Source organism: Thamnophis elegans, chromosome 3, assembly GCF_009769535.1.
Source record: "Thamnophis elegans isolate rThaEle1 chromosome 3, rThaEle1.pri, whole genome shotgun sequence".
NCBI classification, from domain to species: Eukaryota; Metazoa; Chordata; class Lepidosauria; order Squamata; family Colubridae; genus Thamnophis; species Thamnophis elegans.
In genome coordinates, this window is record NC_045543.1 from 93,468,214 (window position 1) to 93,485,525 (window position 17,312).

The 17,312-nt window shown below is 35.5% G+C and overlaps 2 protein-coding genes across 2 annotated transcripts in view; both read right to left on the reverse strand.

Annotated features, from left to right (window-relative positions):
• Window positions 1-7,902, reverse strand: part of SNCAIP (synuclein alpha interacting protein) — a 52,979-nt gene extending 45,077 nt beyond the window's left edge. Inside the window, exon 1 of the mRNA XM_032212674.1 lies at window positions 7,804-7,902. Within this exon, the coding sequence (XP_032068565.1) occupies window positions 7,804-7,860 (57 nt within the window). The 5' untranslated portion in view covers window positions 7,861-7,902. The remainder of the gene's footprint in view (window positions 1-7,803) is intronic.
• An 8,212-nt stretch (window positions 7,903-16,114) lies between these two features.
• LOC116505441 lies at window positions 16,115-17,089 on the reverse strand. The gene is given in 4 exon segments (XM_032212675.1): window positions 16,115-16,185; window positions 16,188-16,571; window positions 16,574-17,044; window positions 17,047-17,089. Coding segments are annotated over 4 exon segments (969 nt in total).
• Between the last annotated feature and the right edge of the window lie 223 nt (window positions 17,090-17,312).

Here is a 17,312-nt window from a genome sequence, read left to right on the forward strand (position 1 = left end):
ATGGGTTATAAACTTGCTGAAATCGCAACATTTTAATTTTCTATATTTAACCCTTTATTAGAAAACTGCTGTGATAAACTTGGAGAAAGTTTTAAAGACAGACCCCTAGCAATACATGAACTGAAGCTGGTTAAACAAAATAGTCAAGAAAGAAATGCATGTTACTCTATCTTTCTTGATATAAGAAGGAGAGAAGAGGAAATATTGTTCAATTTTCAAGATTCTGTTATTATAGCCTATTTCAGTATATCTCAATTTCAATATTTCATGTAGAGTCCTGATCTGGCCTAGTTTGAAGGACTGAAATCCATATATTTGACACTTAATAAACCATGGTTGGTTTTAAAATTGGCTCTAGAAATGTCCTGGGTTGCACTTTCCAATCTACTATTTTGCATTATGTATTTGAATTGCTATTTCTATTTGATTCACAAGATGTTCATCTGGTGTTTTCCACATGAAGTGTCTATGTTTATGTTGTTCAAAGCAGATGTTGGCAATAAAGAAAGAAGTCCATTAATTCTATTAAGTGTCTTTTGCATCATTACGTTCATTTACTCTAACTCTTCTGTTAATTCTTTCTCAGACTTCTACATGCCAATAGATAAACAGATAGCAATGTCCTTTTGTAAATATTCCCTCCCACTATGTCCTTATACTTATAACCTAAAATGTTGGCATCATTTTGGAGAATAGAGCTTTGTAACTGGTTTTCATCATGACAGTTCTTTTATGAATGGATAAGTTTGACATAAGAAAGCAATTTGCAAAAATGCCCACAATATTTTCTCAACATCCAAGTGTTTCCAGCAGTCCAGAGAGTTTGGGGGTCATTGCACATGCACAAACAAACCTCAAATATAAGCACAGATATTCTATCAATATTATGAAGCAAACATCCGCATGTTCCTAAACAATAAGGTTTTTTTTAATCGGTGTTTCCCAATTTTTTCAAATATGAAGGACCCTTTTCAACATTAAAAAACTGTAAGTCCCAACAATAGTTAATTGTACTTTAAATGCCTTGACTGAAATAAAACACTAACAAAAGACTTCAGAGATATTGTTAAATGAATATTTTGTTAATTTATTTAAAACATATAATTATAACAGAGTTCACATAGAATTAAAATATTATAGAAAGCCCCTCCTATAGAAAGTTATTTTCTCTGTTCAGAGGAGAAAACCTTCTGGCACCGTTAAAGGTGCAAAAGGCATTTCCCCCTTTCCATTCATGAACAGATTAGCAAACAGAATTTGAGACTACTGGGTTAAAGTGTAGCCTCAAAACAGCATAGCCTTTTAAAATGGATTAAAGAAGTTTCCATTTGTAGATTTTAATAACTGAAGAATATGTTAAATACTTGCTTAACTGAACTGATTGCTGATAATTTACTAGTAAAAAAAGCTACAAGAGAAAAGGACATCATGTCCTTATAGAAACTTTTGATTTGTTGAATGCAGGTAGTGTTATACATTGGAATAGAATTTATATACAGTATTCCACTGCAGTCAATTTTGTTAGGCCAAAACTTTTTTCCCCCTGTATATTGTTTTCCTTCTCATGGAAAGACAATCCATTTCATTTTAACTGCATTAAAATATATACAATTATCTGGAAAAAAATCTATTAAACATGTTATAAAATTTGATTGCAATTTTAATGATGTGTGGTTGATTGCATTAACAGATTTTATTGTGTTCTGATCTTGAATCTCTCTCCACCCTCCACCCATATGAAATTTAAAATATCAGCCATTTCTGTAAACAGAGTAACAGAATTTCAGACAATTTTAAACATTGTTTTGCCCTATTTGCTTAATCTTATAATTGAGAAACACTATTTAAATGATTCCACACAATATGAAGGAAGTTAATTACAATCCCAGCAAATGCTGTATGGCTATTATATTTTTCTTTTTAACTTACTCAAAGAGCTTTGTTATTGTAGAGCAATTTTAAAATAAATTATACATAGGTGGTGGATTTTTAGTCTTTGTTTTCTATAGAATATGGACTGATTACTGATAGTTTACCAGTGAAAAAGCTACAAGAGAAAAAAAACATCATGTCCTTATAAAAACTTTTGATTTGTTGAATGCAGGTAATGTTACACATTAGAATAGAATTTATATACAGTATTCCACTATAATGAATTTTGTTAGGCCAAAACTTGTTTTCCTGTATATTATTTTCCTTGCTTCTACTGAACATACATTTGACTAGACTGTTTAGTTAACATCCAGTTATTTCTCAGCACAGAATTCAATTTAGTAGAAACAATACCAGAACAGCACCAGTATGATCCAGAAAACAAATAAAGAAATATCTTTTAAAAGTCCTTATGGGCAGTATGTATTTTTTTTAATCTGAGAGGCCTGGGAGTCTGATAGATTGGCACAGGATCTTAGCTATTTCTAGCATTGCATTCTTCTGGAGAGAGAGCTCTCTGATATTCTTGAGATATGTTGGAGCCATTCTCCCAGTTTAGGAATCTCAGGCCTAAGGAATCTACTGGAGTTACTTTGGCCTTTAGTTTCCACATCCTCTCATGTTCCCACTTCAGCCCTGGAACTTCTCCAGCTTCTCATATTCATTCTTCCTGATGTTGCTGCTTGGCACTGCTACATCTATCACTACCATTGTCTTCTGGTCTTTATCTACTACCACGATGTCTGGTTGACTGGCCAGTACTTGACTATGCATCTGGATCTAGAAGTGTGTGGAATTTCCTATCTGGATGGGGGGGGGGGTGTCTAGCCCATACATTGTACAGATGTTCTTGTACACAATGCCAGCTACCTGGTTGTACCATGAAGTTTATGATTTTCCTGCCTGCATCTTACACCCTGCCACTATGTGTTGAGTTGTCTCTGAGGTCTCCTTGCACAATATGCATCTTTGATCCAGGGGTGGGTTCCGGCAGTCACTAATGCCAGTTCGCTCGTGGGTGTGCCATGTGCATATGTGCTTGATGCACGCTGTGTGCACATGCGCAGTACAATAAAAATTGTTCCGCACATGTGCATAAGCAAAAAAACAAGATGGTGCCGCCCAGAGAACCAGTTTGGGGGTGTGGCAGGCCTGGGTTGCTGCTGATTCCAGTAGGAACTCACCACTTTGATCTTAGACTAGGACGGTAGATCTTTGTTTATATGGATTCGGTTCTGAGGGCCTGTCCTTGTGCTGCTATGATGTGTCTCTATGCTATTTTTTAACCCAATCCCTTACAGCTACTGGTAGGAATTTCCAGTGTCTGCCATCTCACCTATCTTTCAATAGTATATCCCATGCAGAGTCTTGTCTTGCCCTGGCATTCTCTGCTTAATCTTCCTCTCATGTCTGCTGCTGCCTCAGGTGTTCTCTTAGCTGCTATTCTTTAAATGTTACCTAACTTATGTACTCCTGAATGTTTGATTTCATCCAGGACTGTGACTTTGACACTCCCCAAACCTTTGGTGTCCTCCTTTGACCAACACACTATACCAGCAGAGTATCTGGTGACTGGAAGGGCATAGATGTTGATGGCATGGATCTTGTTCGTCCCATTGAGCTGGCTCTTCAGGGCCTTTCTTATCCTTTGTGGTACACTCAAGTAACATCTAAAATGTTACTGTCTTGCTTCTCTCTTCATTGTATATGGTCTGTATGTCTACTATGTGGCCCACTTGTAGTCCCACCATCAGTCTTGATTTCTTATTCTCTCTTGACTAATATCTGGCCACCACATCTCCAGTCCAAATGACATCCCACTGTAGATCTGTCTTAACTGGATCAGAAATTCAATGTCTCATTCGTTCTTAGCATACAGATTGATATCATCCATATAGAAGAGGTGGCTAATGGTAATTCTACTCTTGAACTTATATCCATATCCAGTCCTGATTATCTAACTGACAGAACTTTCCATGTTATGGAAAGGCAGGCTAATGGCTGGTAGTTGGATGGAGCTGCTGCCTTGTCTTTCATGATCAAAACTGTTCTTCCTTGTGGTAGCCAGTCTCGGTAGGAGCTAGTTGCTAGAAGCTGATTTATCTGCATTGCTAAATATTAATGCAGTGCTGTTAGTTTCTTTAGCTACTAGGTGTGAATCATTCCTGCACCAGGAGCTGTCCAGCCCTTCATTACAGGTAGTCCTTGACTTACAACAGTTCATTAGTGACTGTTCAGAGTTACAACAGCCCAGAAAAAGTGACTTACAACCATTTTAATACTTATGACCATTGCAACACCCTCATGGTCATGTGATAAAAATCAGATGCTTGCCCACTGACTCATATTTATGAAAGATGCATGTGATTCCCTTTTGCAACTTTCTAACAAGCAAAGTCAATGGGGAAGCCAGATTCACTTAACAACCATGTTATTAATTTAACAACTGGAGTGATTCTCTTAAAAGCTGTGGCAAGAAAGGTCATAAATGGGGCAAAGCTCACTTAACAAATGTCTCACTTAGCAACAGAAACTTGGGGCTCCATTGTGGTCATAAGTTGAGGGCTACCTGTATTTAGTCATTGTTGGATGTTTGCTACTGTGATGATAACTGGTTCCTGTTCTTAGAGGTTGTTGTGGTCTTCTCAGATCCTGCAGCCACTTTGTACTGATGTTGTTTCTTGTTTTCTCCTATATATTATTCCAGTACTGTTATGGTGGCTCTGATGTTACTGTATGATTGCCCTGCTGTTGTATGGTTCTTTGGAGAACAGGACATTTATTTCTTGGCCACTGTCTTTTTTAGTGTATCTTCTTAGTCTGGTAGCCAGGGCTGTGAGCCTTTGTTCTTCATGACTGTGTAGCCAAACATCTCCAGGATTATAGCATGCAATGATTTCAGTTATAGTGGTAGTAGGGACTGCCGTGAGGGCTCTCTTGCATCTTTTGGTGTATTATATGATGGTACTTCTCCATGACCCTTGGTAACTGGTTTTGAGGGTTGACTGTAGGTAGTTTGTCCATCATCTTATGCCTCATATCAGCTACTGTGCTCTGTGATGGAGGAAGGTGTCAGTGATGTTCCAGCTTCAAGTGTTGGCTGCATATTCAGATGTCTTTCCAGGTATTGTTGAGTCAGGGATTTAAGGTGTAGTTGGTTTTCCCCAGGTTGTGAAAGCATCTTCTTCACAATTTTGAAGCATTGGTAACTAGCTGTTTCTCAGTTAGTGTGAATGCAAATATTCTTTCCACCCCTAGTTCATTCATACCTTTCATATATCTTTTCATTAGGATTACTGTTGTAGTAGAATTCAATCAATTCCAGTTTCTCTTGCTCATCCATGTGCTGCATGCTTTATTCCAGTAGCCCACATTGTCAGATTTTTCTAGTTCCCCAATATGTGACATGGACCTTATTAATTTGGGCAATGTCCAAGCCAGCATGATTCTTCTACTTCATGTCACTCTTATTTTTTAGTTAAACAGGTGAAATGTTAGGAATTAGATCTGGTGAGTTTGATGTTCACGTCCTGTTTAAATATAGTAGTTTGCCCTGCCAGTGTTGGTGAGGATGTGGGTTTCTTCTTGGTAGTTTCTTGATCAGGGTATTACCTTGAAATACCAAGGAGAAAACAATACCCCACCCTCACTGGCATTCTTGGGAAGACACAAGACTGCCTTATTTAATTGCATGTCATCAATGGTGTTTTACGCACTCATTATGAGACTGGGAAATTTGTATTACCTATTTCTAGAACTGACAGTAACATTCATTAGTGAGATGCTATAGGAAAAAAAGGTTGCTTTGTTTTATGCTTCCATAGGTTCTGGGATATGTTCCTTTATCCTACAGTGATAAACTGACAATTATTCTGAATACATTATACTATGAGCACTGGATCACTGTCTAATAAATTTGCAGTCCTTGCCTTAATTAAACATCGACATACAGAAAGAAAAATTGTTCAGAATTTGTTCTACATTCAAGCAAATGAAAATTAAACAAAAGAGAACAATGGCACATAAAATCCAGAATAAAAATAGAAATTCTGAACAAATATGTCTAATACCCTCACATTGAGCATTTAACGTTTATTTGATTTAAAATTGTTACTAGTATTCATAACATAAAATAATCTGTAGTCACAATCTCATTACGGACAATGAAATAAGATGCATCATTAGTTCTGTAAGATTTTGCAAAGTGTGTGCCTTGGAATGATAGCATTTTAATAATGGAATAAGAATTGATTACTGAATTTAGGTTTGCTAAATGTACTACAGGCTAAATGGATTCTTAATTCCTATTAAAGTGAATCACTGAGCTCTCAGAATTGCAAACTTTGGATGTTGCTGGAGGGGGTTGGAATAAGGAAATGAAACCACAGAATATATATGTTGTTTATTCAAGATACAGCTCCATATTTCCACATCTTGAATTTAGTTATAAAAACCCCTCCAATAGGATTGTCACGTAACTGCTCTATTCAGTTTATTCTTTTTCCCAACAGTGAGTAGTCAGATATAGTAACTTAGGCAGTTTCACCACGAGGGCATAACATCCCACCCATAATTATGGATAATAAAACATTCTTGGAATGGGCAGTTTTTGAAGAGTGCTTGGATTCTTTCGTATTTTAATCTGTTTATTGGCTGATGCCTCCTCAGAATTTGCCTGTACTCTAAATTAAGATAATAACTTTAAACTTTGCTCAAGTGAATCAATAGAGCACTGTCTAGGCTCACTGCAAGTTTTAATCATATTTGAAGTAGATAATTAAATATGGATTGTGTGTTTGGAACATATATGGTCCAGCACATCAATATTACAACTGAATCTTTTTTTTTTTGCCTTAACTATAGCATAGCTTAAGAGAGTTATAGAATCTTGACATGTCATGGATCACGGCTTCAATTGTGACTCGTCACTTATATTCTGTTCTGATATAACGAATCAGGGCAGAATTTCAGGCTATCCTTAAAGAAGAATAACTTTGATGGATTAGGAGAAGCAAAGAGCTGATCGTATATTAAGACAGTTGCCTCAGAACCCTCAGAGCCAGGTGCCAGGCTCAATGGGCTTTTGCACCTAATGACTCCATCTGATCTATGAATTATTAACAATAAAGAAGAAGCAGCAGGTATTTCAAATTGTTTCTTTCTTCTGCTAAATCTTAACCTGCAAATGTCTTCTAAATTATATGGTTCATGAGTAATACTTGTTGAACTGCAGCACAGCTCTTGCTAGTTGTAACATTAGCTCTTCCAGCAAAGTCCTGACTGATTTTGAAGAGCTCAAGAATAAGTATCACAGCACATATCAAACCATCTAAATTTAATAACCTGTGACTTTGTAGAAGTTGCTCAACCTCAATTCCATCAGCAGGACTGGTTGATAAGAATTATTGTCTACTAACATAGGGAGGGTTGTGCTTCTTACATTGGAACAATGAGGGAAATTAATCATTACATGGACAGCTGGCTTGATGTAAGTCTCATCTCCTGGAGATGTGGAACATGCTGCAAGTTTTAAATGTTTTAATTAAAAAAAAACATGAAATATAAATTTATATCCATGTCACCATATTTCCTTAAGAGGTGTGGGCTTCTCTTTGATAAAGTGCTCTAACAGCAACCTGACAGTTGTTTATTGATACTTCAATTTGGATTCCTGCACTGAATGATGCAGTGGACATAATGGTCTAAGTGACCTCTGGGTAGAGTAACAGTTTATTTTTTTAACCAAAGATCAAACCAAAAAAATTGAAGTTTTTCCAACATTTGTTATTTGATGAAATAGCTGGATTATTCAGGCCTGCATTTAAAGGAACAACAATTGCACAGAAATAAACAGAAAAATCTCATACTTACAGAAATATCATCACTAAAATCTATTTCATCCAAATCTAGGTACTCAGGAGGTTCCATTATTCTGCTCTGCACATTTTCATTGGATTAGCTGAATACTGAAGCTCTGTTTCAAAAGAGAAAAAGATAAAGATAAAATTGAAGCAATGTTCTTAAAAGTAGACATGATAGTTGAAGTTGCAACTGCTCAGTTTGCAAAAAAACTGTACACTGATCATGACGCTGGGTAAATGTTCTCAATAAGTTTTCAGCAGAGGTTTATCCATATTTTGAAATTCTGCTAGGCTCATGAAAATGGCCTATGTGCACGAGTATCACTGGGGAATTGTAGTTACCAGCATCAGCTGGAGAAGAGCTCCTTAGAGTTTCAGCCACCTCCCTTTTTAAAAGAAAACATATCTCAGATAAATTAGATATTGGACATATGAACTTAATTACATGTATTAATTATTAAAAAAGGAATAATCTCAAAGCTAAGTGGAAATAGTGGCTTTAGTTTTGCAACTTCTGTTTTTAGTGAGATCTCTAAATTCTATTATTTAATATCAATAAAGGCTTTTATTATTTGAAAGAGCTGAGTTTCAGTGTAAATTTAAGAAGATCCTTTCAAATTTTAGGACCAGGAGTATTGAGCGAATGTCTGTGGAGATTCTCAGTCATCTAGGTCGTAGTTGTCTCAAAGGTGTTTTGTTCTTCAAAAGGCAACTGGACTGTTTTTTCCTTGGGGAAGAAGAAAACACTTTGTTTCTCACCCAAGAAGCTTTATCAGTTCATGAACTGTTTATGTTCAATTGTTCATCCACCAAGCTTCGTCAGTTCAGAACTAATGAAGCTTCTTGGATGAGAACCAAAATGTTTTCTTCTTCCTCCTCAAGAAAGAAACAATTTAGTTGCCTTTTGAAGAAAAAAGCACCACTGAGGAATATTGAGCATTCAAGGAAAGCTCAGAGTAATGAATCAGCTAAGGATTAAGAAGGTTATGCAATATATTTCATATGCCTTACTTCTGGCAGAAACACTCTATACTGGGTGGGGCTGCAGTAGGGATTTTTACTAGCTGCAGGGGGTGCTAAGATTTTATAAACAAAACCACCAAGAACATGCCTGAGTGTATGTATTCATTCGTTCATTCAGTAAATGGTGCTTTCTGAAGGTTGCTCTATGTTAAATGCGGAAAGCGTTCAGAAATTTTATTCTCAAGTCCCAGTAGAATTGTGAGCTGCCTCTTGCTGACTAGCTTGCAGGCCATGAATTATTCTTGATGGCTTTATAGTTCTTTCTCAGCTGTGATTTCTGCCCAAGATTTCAGGAATAGATAAAATAGGCTGGTAGTCTTTGTAAGCCATGTTGTTTATTATCAGTTGTACGGAATTAATGTTAAAGTAACTCATATGCTGTGACAACAAATTAATCTGGCTATTCACAATACACAATATCTTTTTATATTCCAACCCAGAGAAAAATGTCTGGGGAAAATGATATTTGATTTATAAATACCGAAGAGCTTTACAGACCAAACAAATGTATAGTTTAAAGTAAACCAAGTAACACAAAAACATAATCAGATCCCAGAGAAGAAATAAATATTAATTTCATTGGGGAAATGCAGCCAGTGCAATTTAGATGTCATTTTTATACATTAACGATATATTGAAGGATCAGTATTTGCATACCAAGTAGAATATAATGATATTCTTCAAGCTTAAAGTCTTAAAGAATAATAGCCTATAATCTGTTCTAACCTGCTTTTCTTGATTACAACCACCACAATTCAACAAAGTTAAGCACTTTTAATTCCCATTTATTTTAATTCCCACTAAGCACATATATCTTTTCCAATGAAGTTAGTGGGGTTGAATTTTGGTTAATTATGATTGAATAGGTCATGCCCTGGGTATTTTTTTCTAATCTCCATGGCTCTATTATTTATAAAAGTTCTAAAATGTAGAATGCAAGATTATCACTTTATGTATTTATTTATTAAAATGATCATTATACAAATATTAGAGTCCTAATATAAATATCTTGGACTCCTAGTGGACAATTGTTTAAATATGAGCCAGCAAGCAGTATGCTGCAGCCAAAAAAGCCAACACAGCTGCATTAACAGAGGGATAGAATCAAGATCATGTGAAGTGCTAGTACCACTTTATAGTGTCTTGATAAGACCACACTTGGGATACTGCCTCCAGTTTTGGTCACCATGATATAAAAAAGATGTTGAGACTTTAGAAAGAGTGCAGAGAAGAGCAACAAAGATGATTAGGGGACCGGAGGTTAAAACATATGAAGAATGGTTGCAGGAATTGGGAATGTCTAATTTAATGAAAAGAAGGACTAGGGGTGACATGATAGCAGTGTTCCAATATCTAAGAGGCTGCTACAAAGAAGAGGGCTCTACCTATTTTCCAAAGCACCTGAAGGCATGAAAAGAATGGATGGAAACTAATCAAGGAGTGAAACAACTTACAACTAAGGAGAAGTTTCCTGACAATGAGAACAATAAACCAGTGGAACAGCTTGCCTTCAGAAGTTGTGGGTGCCCAATCATTGGAGGTTTTCAAGAAGAGACTGGACAGCCCTTTGTTCATAATGGTATAGGCTCTATGGCCTGAGTAAGGGGTTGGACTAGAAGATCTTCAAGGTCTCTTCCAACTCTGTTATTCTATTCTGTTATTTTGTTAAGACTCCTACTGGCTCAGAAAATAAGTCTATACAATAAAATAGAACATAAAATAAATATGAAACAAATATGAAACCCCTCATGTGTTCTTCTATATAATTGCTACTTAGTTGGAAATAATTCTGAGGTTAAGACTTCTAAGCAATACTATGTAGCTAATGAGGACATAAAACATTATTAGGGAAGAAGGTGGAAACCTTATCATATATAACACCCAGAGATCCACTTTAAGCTTAAGATAAATAATTCTGTCACCTTGAAAATTTTGCCTTAATAGTTTCCTGGTTAAAAAGTCTATAGGAACAACAAAAATTTACATATTAGTAACTGAATTTCAAATGACCATGACTGGTCAGGAAAAATGGAAACATGGCAACTAATTCAATTAAAGTATGGCTCCTGGGTCATGGTGGTGAATCTGTTCAATAATTTAATTTTACTTCTATTTTGTATATTGACAAAATATTGCTATATTTAAAAAATAAATTGTAAACTAATTCAAAATATTTTAAGGGAAAGTATATAAACATTTTAAATTTTTTAAAAAATCATTAACTAGGTGAATTCTATATTTAGAAGCAAAATGTGCAAAATAGCAATCCCCTAAGGTTGTTGCAAGAGTGTGCACTGTGCAGGATTCTAATCACATCGAGAAAAGGAAATGGGAGAGCTGAAAAATTTCCAAAAAAGGCAAGGAAAATGACTCAGAGGCTAAAGCTATTCCCCAGTAAATAATACTAATAATACTGAGCAATTGGGGTTTGTATTGGAATCAAGGTAGAGACTTTTCATCAAGTGTAAAATCATGTAAGATGTAGAAAGTGTGGATAGGTATGTGTTTTTTATCTGTGTCTCCCCTGTGAGAACTGGGGTCCATCTATTCAATTATACATGGGAAGATTTAAGACAAGTACAAAGAAATATTGCCTTATGAACAAACTTTTTACATTGTGTAATTATGACAATGGCTCCTACTTTAGAATTTAGAAGTGGACAAATTCAGGGAAGACTGGGCTACCAGTTGCAACTAGTCTCAGTGGCTAATTTGTTAATTTTCTAATTTTGAATGCCACTTCTTAGGAAGAAATAAAGGAGGAGGCATTGTTCGTCCTTCCTGAATGCTTCTATAGAGTTTCCACATGACAAAGAAGGCTGGATTAGAAGAGTCTTTTGCTTGATCAAAGGCCAACTTTTCCTATGTTCTAAGTCAGGGGTGCCAAACTTGCTTTATCACAGCAGTGTCATGTGACACATTGGGACTTTTCCCTCCATTTGTTAAACTGGGTGTGGCCAGCACGTTAACAGATCCAGCCCATGGGCCACGAGTTTGACAGCTCTGTTCTAAGTGAAGATTTGTCACTTCTCTTTGATACTGTGCAAATAAAAAGGATTAAAGTGAAGCCACAGGGCTAATGAGAGTGTTAAAGAATGTTTCCTACTGACTGATGCATTCCCATCCAACAGTACATATACTATCTGCACTGTGTAAGACTTTGTTTAAAAGAATATCCTACAAGATATAACCTATGCAAAAGCCTGACATATGACTTCCTTAATATTTTGTTTGAACAGTGAGGGGTCCTCTGTGCTCTCTGAGCTTGGTTGTTTTATTGCAGATATTTCACTAACCAAACTAGGGTAACCTAGGATTGATGATGTTTGCAATAGTAGCAAACATCTATAGCTCAGGTGTAGGATGAGGGTGAAGATTAGTTCTCCAAGCTTGTGGGTTGGCTTTGTTACCAGGCTAGGTAACATTTTTAGCAGAGTTTAGGGGATGTCTGTATCAGTGATCTTATGTTTATAAGGGCTTCAGGTGTCAGTGTATCAATAGTGACACCTGACCCATCCCAAGATCCTCACTTGACATGCCCACAACTGAAGCCCTTATAAACAGAAGAACACTGACATTGACATCCCCTAAACTCTGTTGAAGATGTTACTAGCTTGGCAATGAAATGTTCAGAAAGCAACTGATAAGCTTGGAGAATGAACCCTCACTGATTATGTTATCTAGTTTGGGTAATAAAACATCTGTAAGAAAACAATCCGAGTCAGAGAGCACCAAGGACTCCTTGTTTCAACTCTGAACTACAAGCATTCTACTTTATTAGTCTGAACAGTCTTCCATTTAAAAAAAAGATACAGAACAATCTTCTTTAGAAGACTTTATCTAATTGTTCTGTTTTCTCTTAAAATCCCCATTATGCCAGCATGATGGATTTTTTTGCCCTTACCAACCTTAGAAAGACATTTTTCTCTTATTATGCATATTGTTAGCACATTTTGAACTAAGCTCTTTTTCACTCTGGAAATGGAAGGAGCAGAAACCATGATTATTATACAGTCTTCCCAGATGCTGCTGTATTTCTCTGGTTTTAAATCAAGTGAGTGAAAATGGAATTTCAGCATTTGCAGCTTTTCAGTATTGGCAAGTCTGCTTAGGCTCTATAGGCTTGAACTCAATTTGCTGGCAAGCCCTTTGTTTCAGGCTGAACAATTAAGATTTAATTGGATCAGTTAAGCTAGCTATAAAACCAACTTTTCTGAGCCTGTAAAGGCAGAAATAAATTGACAAAAAAAAGGTCTGATATAGACATATGAATGCAACCCAGATGACTGAATTCAGACATAACACTAAAGCATCATTAAGCTTCTAATCTTTTCCTTGTGGGCTTGTTAGAAAGAGAAGGGTGAGGGTGGTATATTGGACACTAAACCATAGTTTAGCATTGCAGATGAACTGAATCAAGATAAAGAATGTATGTATAATCCCTGTAACGTTGATCCTTTTTTCAAAAAGAAAAACAATTGCAGGGATTAGGGCAAATGGACATTCTTTTAAGATATGTTAAAACATGTCAGTTGTATGTCAATATGTACAGGCTTTCCACCCAGAGATTATAGGAATGAATTACATAAAGAATTATTCAACAACTTAGAGAAAATTGGGACATTAAGAGCCAAGGTGGCGCAGTGGTTAGAGTGCAGTACTGCAGGCTATTTCAGATGACTGCTAGCTGCAGTTCAAATCTCATCGGCTAAAGTTCATTCAACCTTCCATCCTTCCGAGGTGGGTAAAATGGGGACCCAGGTTGTTGGGGGCAATATACTGACTCTGTAAACCACTTAGAAAGGGCTTTAAAAGCACTATGAAGCAGTATATAAATCTAAGTGCTACTGCTATTATACTATTAATTTAAAATTACTGTAATGTAGAAAGTGTTTTGGGACACTCACAAGTTAAGGCTGGTTTTGGTTTTGACATCATGAACTTGCTGCTAGCAACAGGCAGTATGTTCAAAGGTTAAACAATCATGGGTACACATAGAGAAGAACCAATGTAAATCTCAATCATGTTTTAATTTCCATTTTTTTACTCAATTATAATGCAAGAAAAATAGAGATATAGGAAATTTTAATTTCATAGCATCAGTATTTGAACCATATCAGATAAAGATGTGGAAGAAGAATCACTGAATAAACAAAGCTGCATTTCAGTAATAACAGTACATGTTTTGTGTTCAGAAGTTTAATTCCAATTTCAAGGCACTTTTCATGTAAGATCAAAAGTGATTTTGTTTTATATATGCACAATTAATTTACAAAGAAATGCATAGTTCATCATTGTGGTGATTTCTCTTGGAGTATCTTAAATATATAGATGTCCAGCATGAGTACTCATATACATTCTGAATGCAGTACATCCATTCTTTCAAAACAGTCTCCAAACTAGTTGCATTTTTGTGAAAACCTGTGTTCCGTATGACAAACACAATAGTTATTCCCATGCAAGTTCATTATAAATATTTATTGAATACCTAGAGTTAACCTCAGATATGTATGATGAAGCATCACCAAAATTAGAAAGGTACCTCTATTATGTATGATTTAGTGAAAAATTATTTGAAAAGCAAAATGCAGTCCATTATTTTTAATTATTTGTATTTTTATCTACATTTATGATTTAAAAATATATTTTGAATTAAAAAATTAAAAAACAAAATATTAAATATTTCTTTTATACAAACAACAATGCTATCTACAATATTTACCCCTGCAAACACTTTTACAGATTTTTGATCAATTCTAATGTACTTTATAGCATAAAAAATTAATAAGATAGTAGGTTCTCTTCTACCCTAGAAAAGATTACCGTAGTACCAGCTCATAGAAAATAAATAATCTTATTATGTTATGCAAGTTAAGAGAATTGGTTAAAATACTACAACAGTTGATAATTTTTTTGATAACTTAAAACATACTTATATATTTCTTGTGACCTTTTGTTTGGTTTTAATAAAGGCATTGTCTAGGTATGTAAGTAAACAGGCAGGCAGACCGACAGACACACAGATATTCATTTAGGATTTCAGAAAGTGTCATATTAGTTTTTAACGATCAATGAAACTAAATACTTTAGCCAAAAGTCATATTTTATACAAGAAGTGTGCCTTGTTTCAGATTCGAAAATGTAACGGACATGATCCTGCTAATTTTTGAAACAATCACAATATGCAGATTACCCAGTAGCAGCAACCTATCTGACAAATGTAAATACCAAGGAAAGCAAGGAAGTGCATCTCTAAGTCTGAATTAAATGCCAGATACCAAGTGATAATTTAGTTGCAAAAATGTTACACAATGGTATTTGTAACTTCCATCAATTAACACATGCCCAAAGTGATATTATTGAGCTATGCTAATTATTAACCGGCACTGAGCAGACAGTACCTACTTTACATTTCTTTAATTAATTCCCCTTTCTCACTTAGCCATTAGTTCCAGGGGTCCACATATAGCTTCTTCATTCTTTTTCTGAAAGAAACCTCCTGTAAAGTCATAACGAGTCAAGAATGTAGGCATTCTTGAATGAGAGGACCAAGGATTGGCCAACTCTTTCTTTCTACTGTGCGGCAACTATGCAGTTGTGGTTCTACATATGAACTGTTTCTGACATAGTGACTATTTTTCAACTGAGTCTGCACCTACATTTAGTCATTTCCTCCTGGTAACTTAACACTACTATAAGTCAATATTTTGAGGAGTTGCAAGAAAATCATTCTAAAAAAATAGCTTACAAAAAGTACAGTCTTTGGTTAATTGCGGCTGCCATCCAAATGTCATAAATCAGCTTCATCTTCCAGTCTGTTTCTGGGTTCAGTTCAAAGTGCTGGTATTAAGTTGAACAATTTCAAAAAAAAAAAAAACAGAGCTCAGATGCTGGAAATCTGTGGCCTCTTCCCAGACTTTCAACCTTTTGACATGTTAAAATACCCGTATTCTTGAATGTTTTTAGAGCAGTAAGGCTATGGGTGTTTTCTCTTTTGCTCTTCTCTGCTGTTTTTTAAAATATAATTACTGCTTTGTAACAAATATTGTAAGCAGTTTTGTATTTTTTAAAAGAGAAAAACAATACATAGTTTTAAATAAATAAAAATAAACATGCTGCTAAAGCCAATAATTTCCCCCATATAAAAATTCTTCTCACTGTAGTTTTCAGAAGCCATGGGAGAACAGGGGAAGAATGATAATCAGTAGATACAAACAAATTCTTGATCCCCTTCTCACATAATCTTTCCTGTACACTTAAAGATACTCTTTAAAAAAAAAAAAACCAAATTGTGGTTCCTAGGCATATGGAGAAACATCTACGGAAGAAGATATAGTCGATAAAGAAACTGTTTTAGTCTCAGCCTTAAACAGAAACACTTCACTTTTACTATTACTTTGTAGTTAATCAACATGAGGAAATAAGGGCTGACAGCTGAATATCCTGAAGATAGAACTGTCATCACAGGTGGCGCAAAGTATTTAAATTTAAAATTCTTCAGGTACCTAATTAGGATCAAATTAGAAATCCAAAGTGAAATAATAACTGGTATTAATAACAGAAGAAATTTACATGCTCTAAGAACTTCAGTTTCACTAGCATCATGCCCAACCCATATGCATCCACATGCTGCTTTCTTATATTCACAAAGAAGTTGTATTATTCGGAATCCAACAAACAGCATAGTTAGAAGTGGAAGAAGATCAATAGCCACCAGAAATAATTTTCCATAGAAAAACTCTACTTGGTAATTTTATATTCAGTCTTACATTTAGTATAGATGAAACTGCCTGTTGATTCATTTTTCATATACCTGTCATTATTTTTCCCCATGTAAAGTGAAAATGGGCAACAAAATGCAAAAGCGGCAATCCAAAGTACACCAACTATAAACAAGTGACATCTGCAACACTCTGTAGTTGTAGCTTCATCTGGATGATGCACCAGGCGACACAATTTCCCACTGTAGAACACAACAATGTATAAGGTGAACCATATAGCAAGAGTAGTAGTAAAATTCGTGAAGAACGCAAGAACTTTGCACCTATTTGAATCCAACATGATGCCAGATGCATAAACAATCTTCAAGACATTCACCACCAGGTTATATAGAAGATGGACAAGCGCAAGGTTGACTATAAGTATCAGTGGGATTCGTGATTTATCATGGATGCATCTCTTTGTCAAGTAAATCAGCAATGGATTTCCAATCACGCTGCATGCGATGAAATAGAGCAGACAACAATCTCCAGTGTCCTAATGCAGGGTTCCATTTTTTCCATTCAGTAGGTCTGTCCAGAATTTTAATGATATCTATCGCTTTTCAGCTTCAATAAGACTGGTAAAATTTCTTATCAAACTCATTTTGCCCCCTTTGGCGAATTTTCAAAATGCATACAGAGCCAAGGAACTTCACATACAATAGTCAGTCTCTTCGCAGAATGCAAAAATGAAAAACAAAACCAAGCCAATGTTTTTTAAGTGAATGTACTTAAG